The 21,708-nt window shown below is 34.4% G+C and overlaps 1 protein-coding gene across 1 annotated transcript; it reads right to left on the reverse strand.

The window, feature by feature from the left end:
* Positions 1 to 1,550: 1,550 nt before the first annotated feature.
* LOC140150942 (uncharacterized) lies at positions 1,551 to 20,574 on the reverse strand. The gene is made up of 2 exons (XM_072173103.1): positions 20,277 to 20,574; positions 1,551 to 7,561 (listed from the first exon to the last, which is right to left on the reverse strand). The coding sequence occupies exon 2, from the start codon at positions 7,534 to 7,536 to the stop codon at positions 6,448 to 6,450; it is 1,089 nt and encodes a 362-aa protein (XP_072029204.1). The 5' UTR covers positions 7,537 to 7,561; positions 20,277 to 20,574; the 3' UTR covers positions 1,551 to 6,447.
* Between the last annotated feature and the right edge of the window lie 1,134 nt (positions 20,575 to 21,708).

A 21,708-nucleotide genomic window follows, 5' to 3' on the forward strand; every position in this document is an offset into this window, starting at 1 on the left:
GCTAAGAAAATAAAAGGTGTAGAAAAACAAAATCGGAAAACGTTCAGTAAAATGTGCTAATTGTCTTGTTCGCTGCACTCGCATCACATGATTGGATAATTTAGGGGGGGGGGGGGGGTACGGGGTTGTTTAGCACGTTGACTTTTGGCAGAAATTATCTTATCGGGGGATACATTATTATTAAACATTCATTCGGTTATAATTCAATCTTTGGACATGATTTAGTTTGTTGTGCATATGTGAGTTGTGTGAGTTGGCAGAAGGAACACAATGCGGCATTAGCTTCCATTTGTGGATTAAATATGCGAATTAATGGTATAAATACACAAAAACAGACATAATCAGATTTTTGGTTAATTTTATTCCTTTTTATATTATTTTCCTCGTCAAAAACACAAAACATGGCATATCATAAACAATTAATATCATAATATTGAAAGCAAATAGTCAAAACTACATGTATTACAACAACTACCGTTTTGCTATCTACTGAAGATAGCATTCTTAATTATTTATCAGGGATCGAAGCCTTAAGAAGTTGCTGCTGATATCAAATTATTATCATGTAAATATTGCTGTCAATTAAAAGTATAGTAAATTTATCATAATTTCTAATCTATACCATTACGATACAGGAATTGCGTGATATATGCTACAAGAATTACCATGGAATACTATCTACTGTAGATAGCAGAATTGGCAACTATTAAAAATACTACAAATTTTGTAATAAATCTACTGAAAAGTTACATTCTCTTGAATCACCAGTAGCGTTAGCCAGGCGAGCAAGGGGGAAGCGGCCACCCTGATGTGAGTCTTATCACTCCGCCCTTTTGTCTCCCCCCGTGGGATGCTGGCCGCCCTGATGTTTATGATTTTAGGCCTTTTTGTACTCTTGACCCATTTTTTGACAATTTTCGTAAAATCCCCCCTTAAAAGTTCCCTCTTTAAAAATCCTGGCTACGCTACTCTAACCAACTGCTATATAGGCTTACTGATGATATCAGTATGATATACTCTCTGCACTGCTGAGGACATAATAACGAATTAATTGCTTTCACTGGCTGAAAATAATACTTGCTATCAAGTGCTACACTGACGATAGCAGAGTTACAAGTATTTGTGACGTGTCATGTCAAAAGGAGACACTTTTGGGCAGGATCGTAAATGGAGAAATAGCTAAAAATCTGCCCGGGTGTGATTTTTTCACAATTTGGGTTTGTTGTGAATTTGTGATGTTATTAATGTTTAAAATATTGTCTGATAGTTTCAGACCGGAATATAACTGGCATCTTGTATTTTTTGAGACATTTGTCAAGGTAATTCCTACTCTCAACATTGTCAATAATATTTTTAAAGGCCGATATCTCAATTTCCAATTTTATAATACCATAACTTACGAAATCAATATCTTCGCTTAGGAATGTCCGATTTCATTAGGGAAAACGGCATTGTGGAGCAAAATATCTTTATATTTAAGATATGTAAAAACCTCAAAATTGATTACCTGCCCAAAAGTGTCTCCTTTTGACATGACACGTCACATTTGCTATCTTCGGAAGATAGCTATGACAGAGTTACAATGGATACATGCAGCAGAAGTGCCCACTTATGGCGTCCACATTTTCTGCAGTGTGTTAATGATTATTATGATGCAAATATTGATAAACTTTATTAAACTTTAAACCATTATTGTTGTATTAAATTGTTAACCTTGATTATGTTTGCATATTACCAATCAATCTAATTATTGGTACAATCAGTGAAGCGTGCATTAATATCAGAGTGAGAGCTTGTGAGTGCACTTCACACCCTGAAGGTCGCCATTTTCATAATTGCTTATTGTAGAAGGTCGTAGTCGAGTGTTATGACTAAATAGAATAGAATATCAAAGCAAAAGGTTAGCAGACTAGACTACCCATGACCTCATCAAACATGTAAATATATGAAAAAAAAGAAAATGTTCAATTTGGTCAAATAATAATCATGATAAGTATAATAGTATTCAAAAAGGTGCTGGCTCTAACGCACGTCAATTTTTACACATGTAGCTTAATAATAATTGCCAATAAAAATAATTACATATTTTTATAAGTTTCTGTGAGCTCGTATTATGCTGAACATGTGCTATCAAAATTGTTGCAAAATAATGTTTAAAAATGCATAATTTAGTCTCTAAACAGTTTGGAGCGTATGAATCTATAAACAATATTTGCACGGTGCTAGTAGAAATAAATCGACCACTTCAACATAGGTCCCTACTAAAGATATAACCTTTCATATAATGTCACCATAAATAAACAGATTCATCAAATCATTGTGACCTTAAAAGAAATTCATGCATATACAGAAAATCGGAGAAATATAGCTGATTAATAAAATTATGTGAAAAAACAAGTCATGACTAATACCTCAACACACCAAATTCTACTTTTAAAAGCAATCGGATTCCTGTTACTTCTTGAAAGTCAAAACCAATGCTTAAAATCAACTGAGAAAAAAACAAACAAACAAACCAAAAAATATACTGGATAGAAAAATGATTGGTATTTGCATTTGGCATAATGCGTCGTGGCAATCAGAATAAATATGTATGGGTTACAACAACAACAACAACAATTATACAACAATAATAATTTTCAGTAAAAAATAACTACATATGTATTTCTTACTGTTAAACGTCTATTAAAATTCTAACCTGTTTACAATACATGTTTACATTTAAATGTTGATGCTACTTGAAAGACTATCGGGTTTGATCATGATTCTATACATTTCTCTCAGGTTTAGGGTTGTGAAATTACATACACTCTTTAATGCTTGTACAGTGAAGGTATAGTGGTGTTAATTTATTAACACTAAAACCGAACCCGTGAAAAATATGAAGATGTTTATGTTAACACAAGGTAGTGTTAAAAACACACTTTCACACTATTTTGTGTTAAAAACATAAACATCTTCATATTTTTGATTACATGTTTTAGTGTTTATAATTAATAATTTATTTATTAAGTTTTGCTCTGCTGGTTTTGCAGTGTCATTCCTCAATCGCAGTCTTTACGCTAGTCTAACTCATGAATATTTTACAACTAAAATGGGTAAGAGGAGTTGAAATTAACAAATTATTACTAAAAGTAAAAACAAAGAATACTGATTTATCTTGAAATTACTGGTTTTACTACAAAATCTTCATATCTTTATAATTTGATCCGATGGTCTTTGCAATCATGCAGTCACGGTGATGGCTATATATTGGAACCTCCTATTCCATTCCACAAAATAAGGTCTTTAAAGGCACCATCATGCATGATTCACGTAAAGCGGTTAAATTAGGTGAGTTTTCATATGAAAAGAATTGACAAAAGGAAGAAAACAGCAGCGTTGAAGTTTAATTCCATTTTATGCATAGATGCAGACTGTATCAAAATGATTGGTACCCGTCAATTTTGATGTGTATTGAAAAGCCTAGCTGCCTCTTCCAAATCCAACATTGGATACTCTTGAAATATCCAGTATATATGTGCGTTGTTATACATTTGATATGCTTGTTTTCTGTAGACAAGGAGCAGTCTCCAGTAAACGGCTCTTTTCAGAGCCACCAAAACCTTTAAAATTAGCAGATAGTCGAGGTCTGCTTGTTCTCTGTTGACAAGGGGCAGTCTTCAGTGAACAGCTCTTTTCAGAGCCATCAGTATAGGCACGGGGCTGTCTACATATCTCATTCTTAGGTACTTTGTCCTGAAGAAGTCAGAGCTACTCCTGACGAAAGCTTGACAGTTCTAAACTTGTCCAACGGCGAACCCGCTAAAAACCCCACTAATTGTTAAGAATTCCCGTCGTAAAAGCATATCCCACAATTTGCCTAACCTTTTACCTTTGTTGACTTAAGTCGTGCTCGGTTTGGTCATTTTCATTGTATAACTTTGTTAGCGCAAAAATGCACAAATCGGATTTTCGACGATTTTTATATTTTCTGATTTAGCGAATTACTGATGGTGCCTTTAATTAAACGGATGATGTCACAGTGCAACAGGTGTACATTATATGATTAAGGTTTCATTTCATGATAACAATTTCATCAATTTCATACCGACACCGATATATCATTTAATTAACCGTATATAAAATATGCATAACCGTGTATATTGGCAAGCAAAATTAATATGCATATTTCATACTGTTTTTGTGCAAATTCTTATGTACCTATTTAACTACATTTACATATAATGCTGTTACACAAATATACAACTGAAGTATTAATACCAAAGCTACAAAAATACTCATAAAATGTATAAAGACTATTTAATGATTATTTATGAGAGTTCAACAGAAGAATTAATGCATTCAAAAAGGCCTAAATTGCGATTAAGGTGTTGTTTTATCAGTGCATTTGCATTATAATTTTCCATTGCATAACAAGTGTATCATTTCGTCACCATACTACGCTAATTGCCTACGTCATTTTTGTAATCATGAGGAAAAAATACGGTACAAAATATGGTTCCATCAGTTACGTAATCACCCTAATTATTTCGGATTATTACCTTTAATTTGCATCATTGTCATTTGTTCTTGTGAAAAGATTGGTGAATAAATATGTTTAAATGCATCATTGAACCGTATTTTGTACTTTGTTCTCAAAATTTCAAAACAATGACTTAGGCAATTAGCGTAGTAGGCTGACGATCTGGATTATTTTTCATAATTTTACAACGTACTACATACAGGCAGATGCGAGTTGTGCAGAAATCACACACATTTACATATAATGAATAATTTCATGCAAACCAACACTTGTCACTTGTTTTGTAATTATATCTTGTTTGTGCTACAGAAAAAAATGCCGTTTATAAAATGTCATGGTTATTTCTATAGAAAACAAATCTTATAATCTGTAATGGTCTGGTTTCTAAAACTACAAAATGCAGCCATAGCACCGTAAGCCGTAAAAAATCATAAATGATAACAACATCAATCAATGTGGACTTATCGTATAGGTAGGAATCAAAGAAGACAATAGAAATGTAAGCAAAATTTGTTCTTGTACTAAAAATTATCACATTTACACATTATACGCGACAATGTCCCCTTTGGCTATGCACTTTCGTGGAATTTCATACTAAATGGTAATCACATGTCGTTTATTATTAGCCCAGTATTTATAATACTTTATTCATAATGACATACAATGCCATTATAATAATACACTTGACTATTAGTATATGGCTATAGAAAAATGACACACGTAATAGCAAATATTGGAACAGTAAGACACATATTGAAAGGCCTTAATTAACATTTTCTGTAACCATGCATGCATTACCAATATTCATTAACAGTCAACAAATTAAAAATGCGCCAAATTTTGACTTGATTATTTTCAAGACCTAATTAAAAAGACTATTTTGCGTCTGACGTCAGGGCAATGGCGCGGCGTGATTGGTTGCTGTTTAGTCTGTTTGACAGGACGTCATACGCAAACTAGTTTTTTCAATTCGGTCTTTGATTACAATTTTCATCACATGATATATTATAGTTCAATTGCATGCATAAAATCAGTTATACCAATATTTAACATGTTAAACAAAGATCCCATATACCTGCATTCAAAACTATTGTTAAGGTTCAACATCAATAAAGAAACATATTCAGCATGTTGATGCAGTAGACATTTTCACATGCGTCTTGAGGTCTTGAAAAGTCAGTTTCGGGAGCCAGCCTTCAGACACTTCTATCCATGCAGTAAGCCTTATGTGTAGCCTGATGAGATGACACAGCAGAGACAAAGTCACGCCGACATGTCGTATGACGTCGACATGTCTTACATATTGAAATCAAAAATACAACACGACGGCAAAAGTATATTTATAGTCGACATACAATTTGCCAATGAGTGAGCTATAATCAAAATAGATTTGCTGTCATGTTGTATTTTTGATTTCAAGGTTTGGTCCAATGTGTAAGACATGTCGACGTCATACGCCATGCAAGTGATGTCTATATAGACATACATCTCATGTGAAGCAAGTTCAGAGACATGTCTTGATATTGTTGTGTCTTCTGTATATAGGGCTTATTAATGAAGGACATACATTATTTGAATAGTATCTCAAATTACCCCTTCAGCAAAACACCTGACTCACCATGCTCACTCTAAAAAATGTTTGCCCAACGTTGGTTAACATGTTAAGGAGATTACAGCCCAAAGTTGGCTAATGTTTTACCAAATGTTGGGTAATGTTTTACCCAATATTGGGTTTGGCTAAGGAATTTACACAACATTGGGCAAAACATTATCCAACATTGGGCAAAACATTACCCAAAACGGGTTGTAATCTCCTTAACCAACGTTGGGCAAACATTTCTGAGAATGCTCTATTAAAATACGGTTTACCTCTTTTTGAAAACATGTCTTATTGCATGCATTTTTACATAATTATAACTTTTCTAGAAAAGAAGTTGTTTGTTATTCTGTAACATCCCGACAGGAGTCAGTTTAGGCTTTGGTTTCACTACAGTTGGTGCACTACTATTAGACGAATTATTAGAACCAGTTTCTTGAGAGTCTGAAGCCGCAGATGCAGTGGATTCGTTCTCATCCTTCTCCGTCTGCTCAGCCATCTCCTCTAAGACACTCCTGACCTCAGGGTCTTCCAGTTCAGACTTGATGTCTATGTCAATATTCAAGGTGTCAGGATCGGAAAACTCTTGCATTCTTTTGGAGAACTCTTGGTTCTCTTCGTCAGTCGTATTGATCATTTGGCTTTTAGAAGGTGATGATGAGGTTGGTTTCTTGTCTCCTACATTCAACCATTTGTCTAGCCACTTGGTGACTTTATCCACATGGTTGGAGGTTTCTACAGGTGGAGCTTGAACTTTTGGCGGGACGGTAATTCTTGGGCTCAGATTATTGATACCATTAATGTCTAATTGTTTCAAGGTACCTCCTGACCCACTACTGCTGGACTTCTTTATGGTCTCACCAGCTGTTGAAGACCCCTGTCCAGGTCCAGCCCGGATCTTTTCTCTTAATTCTTGGCTTTTTGCGGCACGTTTCCAGGATTCGAACCCGACTTTGAAGGCCCGTACTAAATACACCACCATAGCTCGCGCCATTGCAGCATCGCGACAGTAGAAGGCGTGACATACAAATGGCCGAGCAGTGTCATAAGTTGATTTCCGTTCATCACGATTTTGGTTTAGACTAAAATTGGTGACAAACGAGAAGACATTTTTGTGGGATTTGTCCGCAGCCCCATAGGTCACATCGTATATGGGTATAAAAGTCTCACGTGGATTTGTTTCACTCATCTCTCGCACCATAATTCCTTTGCTCGTTATAGTCACACTAACTCTCTGTAATTCAGGTAATAATTTGGCCTTCTGAATTAATTCTTCAACAATTCCTTTTGTGCATTCTCGACCCATTTTAGCTCTAGCTGTGGAGCGTCCGATGTAGTACACATCAAAATGTGGCAGTTCGCTATTGAGTTCTAACTGGGCAGCTTTTCGGCCTCCCTTGAATAAAGACGCCATCTTATTGGAATTCAGTTGCAGGTGTCTGTGTATAAAAATAGATAAAATAAGGTATAAGTTTGTAACGGAAAATGTAATATCACAATATGCAAATTAATATATTAACTCCATAAACCGACGAGTGCTCAATATCACAAAGTGCTGTGGCTCTACTGATTAAAATTATTATTACTTCCGGAATTGTATTAAGTTTTATGAACCAAACTAAGATACTAAAATACATTAAATATAAATTAAAAACATCTCCGGGCTTCTACTTCATCCGTTAACATTATTAAAACCCTGACCTTATATGCGTACTTTGTATACCAGCATATTTTTAAAACCGCGATATCTGATATGGTATCACTATCATCAAGGGTCGACTATCTTCAGTAGACAGCAGCATTGTATAAAAAGCAAATGGTTTTTGAAACACACCCACGTCACACCCAGATAAAATGCTATTTCTGTCCGATGATTTGTATTTCTTTTGCAATTATTTGGATGATGAATCTTACTTAACGTTTACCACCCTACAGATTATATTCAAGCATTCAGAATTTCATCAAGGTGAGGACGGAATGATAAAAAGCACGGTTGAGGTTAATATCGTATTTTGCAGACAACCCACATTGGTGGACATAGTACACAGCGTGTACCATATTAATGCTGTCTTCAGTAGATAGCTTAAAAATTCGTTAAAATGCAATTTGTTGCTACTTTGATTTGATTACTACCAATCTAATGCAAAGTAGTTTGAACATAAACAGGTTATGCGGCCGCACGCCAAGCAATACCTGGTGCATTTGAAATGAAATCATAGACTTTTTTATGTGTGACAGGTAACATTTGATCATACGCAGGCGTTTTTTTAAATATATTTTAGAAATGACTCAATTTTGACAAGTGTTCTATTCGTATACAAAAACATGTTTATAATGTGTATAATAGGGTCTACTGTGCAATAGCGTATAAAACCCACACATTCTTAAAGAATGTATTAACAGTCACATCGGTAACAGTATACAAATGGAAGAATTCAGCTTGAAACAAATTTGAAATAACGAAAAGTGTGTATTAAACAAAATGGTACAGCTAGATTTATTCTGAAACACAATATGAATGATTGACCTTGGCTATGCTCATCATGAATTAACATAAGATGTGGATCAAAAGATGTGGTCAGCTTGTAGATGCTGTTTGTGATTATCAGCATAATGTAAGAAAAAAGCCTGATGACTCATGTCCGAATTGGCGTAATTTGCAACAAATGTATATGCATACACAGATTTAATAATGTATGGTAATGTATGCATGAAAGACATGCTGGTATAACATTATGACATCGAAGAAAATTTATTTTTCTTATAATGAACCAAATTTTGAAATTTAAGCATTTCGGTGATTTGGGTTACTATCTGAAATATTCAAACCTTATAAAAATCAAAGTGGACACAAACTAACGAATTATTTTTTATTTACGTGGAATATTTATAGGCAAGCGCAGCTGGTATAAACCGGAATTCATGAGGCCTTGCGAAAAGCCTCGGAATATAAAGCACGAGAAGCTAAAAGATCTTATAATATGATTTTCCTATTTTTGTGTAAGTTAGCTATATTTTGGGTCTTTATTTCGGTCAGTCATAGGAAAATTAGAATCAATACTGGGCGGCCTCCTCAAACTGCCACTTCATAGTCGGAATGTTGTAAAGAGATGAAAAGAAATCATTTGACCCAATTTTACTTAATTCAACAATTAATAGGTTGGCATTGAAAGAACATTGTGACTTGATATAAAAGGGGAAAGTGTTACATGTAGAAGATGGATGGGTGACAACAGAGAATAATGGCAGAGCGCTATGAAGATTGATGAGAGGCCTCCATTTTGTAGTGGAGTGAAGTATGCTAGATAAACATTCATCTGAATATCAATATTTAAGACATTCTTTGCTGATAATAACTATTTGTTTATATGACAACTAAACGGGCATATTAATTAAAAGCGTTTCATTCGAGTGGTTTAATGGAAAAACAGTGTAATGATGGGTAAGACGTTTGTACTTCATGTGACGTCACAGGTCGCTATATATTTACGTGACGCGATCACGCAAAATGAATATCTGCATGTATGGCATTTTGTTACATTAAGGTTATACGAGGTATTGTTGGTCGAAGCAGCCAAAAAAAAATCGATTTTCATTATCTGAATCAATATATTATTGAAAAATAACACTTTGGTGTTTTGCAAAGTTCATTCTACAAATCAAATACTTTGAAAACTTGCTTAATTTATTGTTGCTAATGAGTTATGTACGTTTTACAAAAGTGTTGTTGTTTCGGCCCTCTTTACAACATATCTCAAGAAGCACAGGACCTACAAAAATATATCTGTGATATTTTTATCTTCTACACGCTCGCTATGAATTGAGCAATGCAATTTTTGCTAAAACTCACTACCATTCGCAAGATGCTGTGAACTACATTTTTTTTGCTGCTTCGACCAACAATACATCGTATACCCTTAAGCCATTGGCAAATTTGGAGGACACAATTTGCAAAAATGTAGTTTAAACTAGACTTTAATTGATGGTTTTTATTTAGCTAAAATATCAAAAATTAATTACTTAAACAATAGGTCACTTAATTCTTTTGGTCATATCTCAAAGTCAATTTTAGATTACAAACATCTAATGGAGTTTTTGCCTGAAGGTTTATAAATATTATATAATGCACACACACAATGTGCCAATTTTGACAAGTAGACAAAGAAATGTGTAAACATAATCTATAGTTCATTTGAAACATAATATTGGTCTATTATATAATTAATATACTAATATATCATTTATTTCTTTCTTTCTTCTTTCTTTCTTTCGTTCTTTCGTTCTTTCGTTCTTTCGTTCTTTCTTTCTTTCTTTCGTTCGTTCGTTCGTTCGTTCTTTCGTTCGTTCGTTCTTTCGCTCTTTCTTTCTTTCTTTCTTTCTTTCTTTCTTTCTTTCTTTCTTTCTTTCTTTCTTTCTTTCTTTCTTTCTTTCTTTCTTTCTTTCTTTCTTTCGTTCTTTCTTTCTTTCGTTCTTTCTTTCTTTCTTTACCTCGTTTTGCTGCATATCATCTTTGAATTGTTTCAAATGTCGACACTATGTCACAAATACACAAGAGCATTAGTTTAGTCACATTCGTCTTTTTCTAATTAAGTGCATAAACAAATTCAAGGTTACTGCGTTCTCTTTGCCTTCAAAAGAAGCTAAAACATCCCATTGTATTATTTTATTATTTCTGACCGACTTATATAGTTATTGGATATTGGAACTGAATAGATTGGGACAATGTAACGATAGTGTAAAGTACCGTAAATCCTGGCGTATAAGCCGCTTATATAGCCAAGTCTTCAGCAGATGAAGAGATCAACAAATCTTGCAGTTTTTACCGTTTGCAGTGACTGCCTTAGGGTGTTATACAAAATTATTACAAAAAATTGACCATCTTCGAATTACTTCTGTGTAGTATTTTTGAAGGAAAGAGACCATGTCAGTTTTAGCACATTGTTAAATGTATGTGTTTTACATGAAATAATACACTTTCATTTTTAGAAACTAGCTACACACGTGACAATCTTGTTTTTGAAGAGGAAAAAGCTGTATTTAAATTGTGCCAAACATTACCTCGAACACGAATTGACCTAGCAAGTTCAATGTAACCCTGTGAGTCTTGTATTACGTAGGTATTTCTCTCTGTAATGTTTAGTGTTAGTGATGCATGAATGAGTAAATAATATTATGACTTGTTGATCAATGATCGGGTCAATTCTACCTATGTATTCGCCACTTGCACGGTTCCGCCATTATGCACTATGTGCGGGAGAGCCTCGAACTGGCAGCATACATGAATGGGAATTGAACCAGTCATATAACATTCTGTGTAAGGTTACGTAATTCTTCCTTTCATGTATGCTGCCAGTTCGAGGCTCTCCCGCATATAGTGCATAATGGCGGAACCGTGCAAGTGGCGAATACGAGTTCACGGGTAACATTTATATACAACGGATCAAAAGTCTGCAATTTTCAGATCGTTATTAAGAATGTCTTTTGATGCATTTATAACATGTATTAACCGTTTTCTGTGTACACGGGGTATAAAATTTTACATTTATAGTAATATGATTTCATGCATTGTCCAATTCATATTGAATCGATTGCGTTTGCATGTTTGAACTCCAACATAAACAAAAATAGTGACGTTGCAAGTTTGATTGCAAAAATGAGGATTCTATAACCGATATGAGTCACTAAAAGTGTTTTCATGGTTATTGGTCAACCCGGGCCTTTTTTTTTATAAATCCGACGTACTGTCAGAACCCGAACCTTATCCTAACCCTAATCCAAACCCTAAGTAACCAATCCCTAACCATACACCATAAAAGTTGAGTACGCGTTTGCTCAAAAAATATAATTATTATTATGATCATAGTCTTGATTATTATACAACCAAGTAACAAGACCAGCCACAAGTTATCTTAATATTGATATCATCCGCATCTAATTGAAAATAATTGACTTTCTTATCTGTATATCTGTTATGCTATATTGACTTACACCTGTAAGATGTTCAACAATCTAATTAGTCTTACAATGTAATTACCATGATCATCCATGCTTCCTTTCCTGTACGAAGAAATATCTATATTTATCAATAATTTCAAGGGTAGCGTCAAAGTCAATAATTACAGGTATACTGAAAACTGTAAAACGTCTTTCACACTTGTGCATATTTTCAACACAAAATTGTGTTCTGAGTACCTGATGGTGCTAAATTTGACTGACTCCCCGATCCCGTTTACGTATCATGGCTTCAAACACCAGACTGTCTCAAATATAAAGTGTAACAATTATTCATTAAGCAAATTACATTTTGGCAATTAATTATTGTTTTTCAACGCACGCAATTTTGTTTGACAAACCAACTCAAGAAGTGCGCAATCAATAAGAAACGTACTATAGAGTTTTATATATAATTGATGTATAATATCAAGAAATGACCATTTATTGTTCAAAACACATGTGCTGAAGATAGCATCAACAATGCTATCTACTGAAGATAGCATACCAATGGTGCTATCTCCTGAAGATAGCTTATCAATGGTGCTATCTACTGAAGATAGCATCCAGCGATGTTATCTACCGAAGGTAACATATCAATGGTGCTATCTACTGAAGATATTAGTTATCGATGCTATCTACTGAAGATAGCATGTCAACGATGTTATCTACTGAAGATAGGCTGTCAACGATGCTATCTACTGAAGATAGCATATCAACGGGTGCTATCTACTGGAGATAGCATGTCTGACGATGCTATCTACTGAAGGTAACATATCAATGGTGCTATCTACTGAAGATAGTAGTTAGCGATACTGAAGATAGCATGTCAATGGTGCTATCTACATCTACAGGAGATAGCATGTCAACGATGCTATCTACTGATATAGCAAGTCAATGATATTATCTATTGAAGATAGCATAGGGCCTATCAATTTTGCTATCTACTGAAGATAGCATATTAATTGTGCTATCTACTGAAGATAACATGTCAACGATGCTATCTACTGGAGATAGCATGTCAATGGTGCTATCTACTGAAGATAGCATTTCAATGATGTTATCTACTGAAGATAACATGTCAACTGCTGGAGATAGCTTATATCAATGGTGATATCTACTGAAGATAGCATGTCAACGTTACTATCTACTGAAGATAGCATGTAAACTATGCTATCTACTGATGATAGCATGCCAATGATGCTATCAACTGAAGGTGGCATGCCAATGTTACTGTCGTGTTTTTGTGTGCATAATTATTATAATCAACATTATCCTGTCAGTTTCACTTCAGTTGATTCACTAATTTATTTAGAACAACATGTTCATCAATCATAGTATAAGATGTAAATACGACGCAATGGCATTGAACAAATTAAGCTGTCAGACTGACTGTATGCACTTAATTCAGAAGAGTTGATTATTATATTATATTAATTTCTATATCGTGGATTTGTTATTTTATGCACATGCTACAGTTTTTCACATTATGATTATTTGGGATATTGTTTATCTAATACCAATCGTTAATATAATATGTTTCATGGCCAATTAAACTAATTTTGTCCCCGACCAATGAGCAGTAGTATAACCATGATAACCAGCCATTTTTATCAAATAATTTGCAGCTCTTTTCAGGTATTTCCTGACATTTCAAACATGCCCCATTTCAAGCACACGCTGTGTTTAACGAGCAATTACCATTCTTTCTCAAAACCTTCATGGCAAACTTTATTATCCCCAAATTGATTGTACTTTATTTTAGCAGCGAAGTAAACAAATATCAAGGTTTTACCAATTTGAATTATATGACTCAATGGCGCGATGGCGGTGATATATTTAAGTTGACCCTGCAAAGAACTAGGCCTAATTTTACTCAAATAAAACAGATTTACTCACAATTTACGAAAATACTTCTTCACAACTAAACCGTGGGAATTTGTCAGGATTTAAGAGTATTTGGTTACGGCTCAGTAATATTCTATATATTATATTTCTTTTAACATGGACACTCGGGGCACTATAATGAACTTTCTTTCTTTTTTTTTTCTTGTTCTTTTTATTATAGAATTATTTCCTCCAAGTTCTTTTTTGTTGTAGATATTTTTTTTTCGTAATGCTCCGCTGCTTGATATTGATAACAATGATAGATCAACTGATATGCTATTGAAAGTAGCCTAAAACTGAAGATGTGTAAGGCTTGGTATCTCATGTGAAAACATAGTTGTCGTATGCCAAGTATTTTAACCACGTTAACACTATGTTACTATTAAAACAAAAGTTCCGCATGTTCACATTGATTAAAGATTCACGTTTAAATACGTCCCTATAGCGAAGTTCACCAACGCACTGCACCATGGATGCACGAGAGGAATCAGGGGTGGGGGGGTGGGGGGTGGGGGGGGGGGGGGGGGGGGGGGGGTGGGGGGGGGGGGGGTGGGGGTGTTGGGGTGGGCGTGTAGGGTGTTGGGGTGTGTATGTAGGTGCAGGGTGTGCACATTGCCAAACATATTAGCAAAGTAAACCAAAATATCATTTTAATTTTTTAGGGATTCTGTTTTTTTTCTTCTTCATTATTTCATGCATAACTTTTTTGTACAAATATTTCAGAATTTAAAGGCCGAACGCTACACATGTAATATGTTGTTTTTCTTAACAAACCGCGCACGTTCACGCGTTTTGTACATTATTTCATTTATATCACACTCGGTGTAAAAGGTGTTTGAGATGCACTTGGAATGAAACAAATGAGGGAAATGTAAATCAACAACATACAATGTTCAATTTTAGATCATGTCCTTCCTAAAATTATTATCTCAGTCGGAGTTATGTTTTTAGCAGCCCTTGGAAGTCTTTCTTAGCTGCATAGGCAAGAGTTTGTCTATTTTGTACACGGAACTTTAATTTCAATTTATTTTAAAATGATAATTCTTTGTAAAAATAGACAAACTTTTGCCTTCCAAGGCATCCAAGGACTGTTAAAAACCTTAACTGAGAAATAATTTGTCTGCCACGCCCCTCCCTTTCAATTTATGTTTTTGGCTCTTGTGCATCCAATCTCCATTGTGTTCTTGTCGTATTTACATGAACCATGTAAAAATGACGAAATGTAACCATATGCCAAATCCACGAACATAAATTAGGTGGGGTTAGAAACAATGGAGACAGAATCAATCAATATATCGATTAATTATGATTTAATTGATAATGAGATACAATACAAATCTCGGTCAATCAATGCATTACAATCCGGTGTGTCACAGCTCACATGCAATGTATTGTTATATCAAACCAAATATTTAATTTATACGACGGACGACAGAAGGCCAAAGGCTAGTTAATTGAAGCTATTTACATAATATTATGAGATATTCTTGAAGATAAAAGATGACATGGCACAAATATTATGTTAATATATATTCCATATACCCTTAAAACGATGCGTTATATTATTTACACTCGGCTTATATCTGAAAACTAGATCTCTTCAGTATCATTGCTGTTCAAAAGTATACTTATTCCGTTATTGCAACATGAGGAAACGGGACCTCTGATAAATATATAAATTTGCAATAAAATATAATCTATGTATTATGTCTTTTTTATTTAGTTTTTTTGTTCATTCTTTTTTATTCAGTTTTAATGATGTATTCATTACATTCTAGTTGTATGTAATGCAGGCATGCAAGTCATATTAAATGCTCCTACTTCTTGCATGCTCATTGCAATCAAAATGAGACTGAGACCCGCCCACTGAATTAAATGAATTCGTTCTCGATTTTATCATGACTTTTCTTTTTCATCTCCGTTTTTTTTATTAACCATATTATGAGGAAGTCACCAACTTCTATAATTTCGAGCAAATCTTTGCATGACAAGATATGACAAGAAAAAACAAGCCAATACTCTGCTCATTTTTATGTATTTGTCAATTGATATTATATTTCAGTTATAAAAAGAGTGATTTGCTTTTCAATGTGTAAATTTTACTCGTGTTTTACCATGTTTTATGGATGGCGGAAACCTTCAAAATACGCCTAAGAATACGCCTAACCTTAGACGTCTAAGATGCAAACTTAGACGTCTAAGATGCATTCTTAGGCGTCTAAGATGCAATCTTAGGCATCTAAGAAATTCGCGGTAGACTTAAATCAACGAATCACAGGACCAGAAATCCCAAACAACCAATCATCTTAGGCGTATTCAATTATTGACCAATAAAATCTTAGACGCCTAAGATTTTACACGCCTAAGAATTCTTACACGTCTAAGATTGATATTTTAGTGATGGACGGTATTACCAATGTGATTTTCTCTGAGAACTTGCAGCAAAATTGATTAATTGGTTTGATTTTATTTTCGTTGGTTTGGTGTGCTGTTTTGGTGTGGCTAGTAGTAGTCAGGTATTAATGTTGATGAGCATGATGACGGCGACGACGACGACGACGATGATGATATGATGATGATGATGATTATGATGATGATGAAAACTAATACACAAACAACAAAGAGGAACAAACATGCCTAGCATATATTTATATACCTCCATGATTCTATTTTTAACATAGAAAATTTGACCTCTTGTCTTCTTGCACTTTGCAGACTGAAATTATGCATATCTGATCTCTTCAATTATAAAAGACGATTTGGCCTTGGCCGGGGGCCTTGGTGAAAATATGTCACACGCTGTTCGAATTATAAAGACATAGTTGGTTGACCTTATAATGTGTATGCAGTAATAACTTGACCTCTGAACATATTGGATATAAACGCATCATACCCTACACCGTCAGGTTAACTTTCTTGTTGAATGGAGGTATCGAGGTCTCTTAACTGTGTATTTTGGCTCAGTCATAGCATACGTGTTAAGAAAAAACATACATGAAAAGTGAGCAGGGTGACAGACACGTGCTCTTTGTTTAAACATTACAAGTAACATGAGTGGCAAACATTAATGTTTCATATTGCTACAACCCCTCCCCCAATCAATGTTGGAGCCAATACTAGTCCGTTCCTATCTCAGTATCAAAACAACATTGGGTGGGTGCGGGGGGGGGTGAAAATTTCATACTAAATTTAATCCCTCATCACTGCCATCATCATCACCACCACGACTTTAATAATCATCTGACATCATTTGTATTATCCATCATCATCATCATCATCATCATCATCATCATCATCATCATCATCATCATCATCATCATCATCATCATCATCATCAACAACAACAAGAACAACAACAACAACAACAACAACAACAGCAACAACAACACCATCATCATCATCATCATTATCATCTTCATTTACACTATAGCCACACAAATAGAAATCTTACATTAACTGCAAGTCATCAGAAAAACAAAATATTTAAAACAAATTAAAGTTTTATCAGTCTGCAACAACAACATCAACTGCTAGATTATGTTCAAATGAAAAAAAGCCTATTATGTAAAAATACATTGTTCCGCCTGAGTTGTCAAAAAGTGGCTGAAAAGAACAAAACAATGGGCCATTGTGCCGAAAGGTGGGAGAACATGTACCCTATCCCCCTCCCACCCCAACACCCCTTTCTCTTTGGGATTGACGCGGGTGGCTATGGAGAGAAAAGGAGTTTATTAAAAACACACCACCCAGCCATTGTTCGAAATATTCTCTAACGCACAGCGTCCGTTGTACGTTTTGATACCGTCCATCACTAGTCACGGTCAAATGGTCAATCTTAGACGTGTAAGAATTCTTAGGCGTGTAAAATCTTAGGCGTCTAAGATTTCATTGGTCAATAATTGGATACGCCTAAGATGATTGGTTGTTTGGGATTTCTAGTCCTGTGATTCGTTGATTTAAGTCTACCGCAAATTTCTTAGACGCCTAAGATTACATCTTAGACGCCTAAGAATGCATCTTAGACGTCTAAGATTGCATCTTAGACGTCTAAGGTTAGGCGTATTCTTAGGCGTATTCTTAGGCGTATTTTGAAGGTTTCCGCCATCCATAATGTTTACGACATTTCGAGGACATTGAGATCGGCGTGCAGAAGGATAAGGCCAATGAAAGTTAATTCCGAGTTTATCGTCCCCTTTTTTTCCCAGGTTGGTGAGGTGACTTTTTCATTTTTCATTATTCATTATTTCAACAGATTTCATTATTGACCTAAAATGCGTGTTGATTTAAAGCCACACTCATACATGTTATTTATAAACATGTTTTTATATTGGTAGGGACTAGAAAAGTTAGAAAAGGGCCTCGTTTTGCTTCCAAGTTATGAATTTATGTGTTTCCAATTGCTAAAACTGGTGAAAACACTGATACTTTGAAAATAATGAATTATTTTGGCATTTTTGAAAATTTGACGCGGGTGTTTTTGGTTACCAAAAAGTGATGCGGGCGGGGGACGATAAACTGGGAATCGACTTTCACTCGCCTAAAGTCTACACGTCGTATATTTATAGCAAATAATTTGACGCATCGCGGTAATGTATTTGTGAATGAGGAGCGCTATAGATCGTGATTTCATTCATAAAATCTTGAAAGGCTAGACAACCATGGAATCAATTACATCCATGTCTGATTTTGTGGGTAATAATGCAAAAACAATGTTATATAAATATAATGTGAAAAATGCTATATCGAGAGAATTATATTATATTATATTATATTATATTATATTATATTATATCATATTATATTATATTATTATAAATCATTTCATTCATATCATTTCAAAAATGAATTATCAAAACATATACGATAGGTGAAATTAATTTTCATAAATGGACAGGAAAATATATTCAGCTTTGTTCATGCATATAATATAAATGAGAACATTGTGCCGATTTAATCAGTCGAGTCGTTCCCTCACACCAATGACTTGACGCAATTCACACACGAGGGAATTCATAATTGCTTTCTCTATTTTTGTATATTTAGGTCAAATAAATGATAGATCTAGTCTTTCAAGAGATAGCCATATTGGTTGAGCAGACCGGTGAACAATGTCATCCGTTATTGATTCAATTGCAATATGATGAAATCCAGTGTGTAAACACAGTAAATCAACGCCCATCTCACTGATTATCATAGCAAATCATGCAATCTGAACCGAATGGAGTGATGTGATTTGAATGATGACACATGGGAATCTATGATAAAACAACGCCCCTGTGTCTAAAAACACCTCATAATTATTGATATTATTTTTTTCATTAGGCCACCCCAAGCTATGATTTCTACGCAAAATTTCTGAATCAGACCAAAAAACTCTTTTGCGATTGAACATAAAAATTAATTTACCAATTAATTAACATTATTATATATATATAATTATATGTATGCATGCTTAATCAAACTTTAAAAATACATACACAAATATAATTCTCAAACCTTCCAATTACGATATAACTCATAATTATTGATATTATTTTTTATTAGGTCATCTAAGTTATGCAAAATTTGTGAATCAGACCATGCAGATCTATTCATTATTTAAGATCTCTGATTTAATATTAGCTCTTCGTGATATCTGCTCTTAAAATTTAAATCTACAAACTAATTCTAAATAACATCACTAGGATGTATCGACATGATCGAAGTAAAAATGTTTAAGCAAACAGCAGCAGCAACAATAACAGCAACAACAACAACGACAACAGCAGCAGCAGCAGCAACAACAACAACAACAACAGCAACAACAACAACAACAGCAACAAGAACAACAACAGTAGCAACAACAACCTACAGAACATAATTCTCAAACCCTTTATATTTTTTTTTCGTTTTTTCAAAGTTACAAAATGAACAGGTGGATCCGGTAAGGTGGATGGTATATAATTGTCGTCAGATATATATAACCCGAGTTCATGAACCTTCTTGAATCACTGACATTCAATAGACCAGTGTTAAAGTTTCAAATGACTTCTCATGCACAAAACTCAACCTTGAAAGTTTTTGACAAAAGAATATTTATTTTGATTTACAAAAATACGTATAGTTCGTGTTCGCGTGACAATAATAGGGGTAGTCCTAACTATTACAAAATTATATAACTCTGTTCAATATATGTAAGTTCTTATTATTAAAAAGAAACACCATTTTTTAGGTTGCATAGTGTTTATATCAACAAATATTTCACATGTTTTCCCGATTACATTAACAGGTACTTACCAAATTTGGTAGGTATAGTTTTGATATATTGCTATCTACGGAAGACAACATTTGTCCTGTTGAAACAGTTGAGTTTTCCCATACACGGCTGCATAGTGACATTCGGTGGTCTTGTAGAGTGATGTTTGAATTATTTGGCTAAAAATCAGCCAGTGTTTTCAGACCAATTATAAGCTTGCTTAACCAATATATTCTAGTGGCATGTTTTACTTATCCCCACCATTCCCAACGACCATTACACGCCGACTATACTCTCACATATTCCCAATAACTCACATGTAGTTGTCATGACGAGTCGCTCAACTGATCTGTGTAAAAATGAAGTGAATGGTGGTGGCGCATTACAGATACAAATATTGGCCCAGCACGGTTTGAGTACAATGTGTATGCAGATATTTCAAAATGAATGGCAGGATCAAGTCAATTGATAAATAACTGTTTACCAGAACACTGAAAAACAAAAATGTTTAGTCGGTACATACAAAGATAACAATCTTCAGCTGTTTAACTCTATATGTATAAGTAATAATTCTTCTCTAGCAGTACAAAATCCAAGATTTCAGCACCTTCGCAGAGTTTGTGTGCGGTTTTGCATTCTGATTAACATTAATAGTGGGCCTATCGTTTTAATAATATCAGTAAACTAGCCGTGTCCTTTCATCAAACTACAGGTAAAAAAAATACAATTAAATTAAATATATTTAAAATGAACCCTCTTCTAAATAACACCATCCAACCAATTTCTTTTCTGATTAACATTGTATAAAACATTTTTAAACATAATCGTTAACTTAATTACTGAGCCAGGTGTGTACTTTCATCAAGCTGTATCTAAGTAAAAATAATGACAAGTCAATTAAATGGATTTACATTTCAAATGAAAACCTACCCATTTAAATAACTCCCACCAATATGATTATCATTTTGTAAAACATAATAGAATTAACTTGACATTAGTGAACCAGGTGTGTACTTTCATCGAGCTGTATATAGCTAGGTTAAAAAAATAAAACAAAAACAAAAATCGAGTCAGATACACTTTCAAGTCTGCGTTCTCAAAGTTAGACAAGATCCTAAAAAACAGTGCCCTCGGTATGGAGACCAGAATTCGGGTACTCAACTGCTATGTCATCCCTGTATTAATGTATGGAAGTGAAGCATGGTCAATAACAACAGACATTAAAAGAAGATTGGAGAGCTGCGAGATGTGGTTCCTTAGAAGAATGATGAAGATCCCGTGGACTGATAAAGTGTCTAATGACGATGTCCTAAGAAGAGCAAATGTGAACAGGAAGCTGTTACGTGAAATCAGAGTTAAGCAGCTCAAATTCCTTGGTCATATCCTCAGAAAGGATGGTTTCGAGAACCTAGTATTGACAGGAAGAATAGAAGGAACAAGGAGCAGAGGCAGGAAGAGAGTGATGTGGTTATC

Source organism: Amphiura filiformis, chromosome 1 (genome assembly GCF_039555335.1).
Source record: "Amphiura filiformis chromosome 1, Afil_fr2py, whole genome shotgun sequence".
Lineage (NCBI taxonomy): Eukaryota > Metazoa > Echinodermata > Ophiuroidea > Amphilepidida > Amphiuridae > Amphiura > Amphiura filiformis.

Excerpts from the sequence above, each read along its gene's own strand:
- LOC140150942 (XM_072173103.1), bottom strand. The coding sequence starts at position 7,536 with ATGGCGTCTTTATTCAAGGGAGGCCGAAAAGCTGCCCAGTTAGAACTC.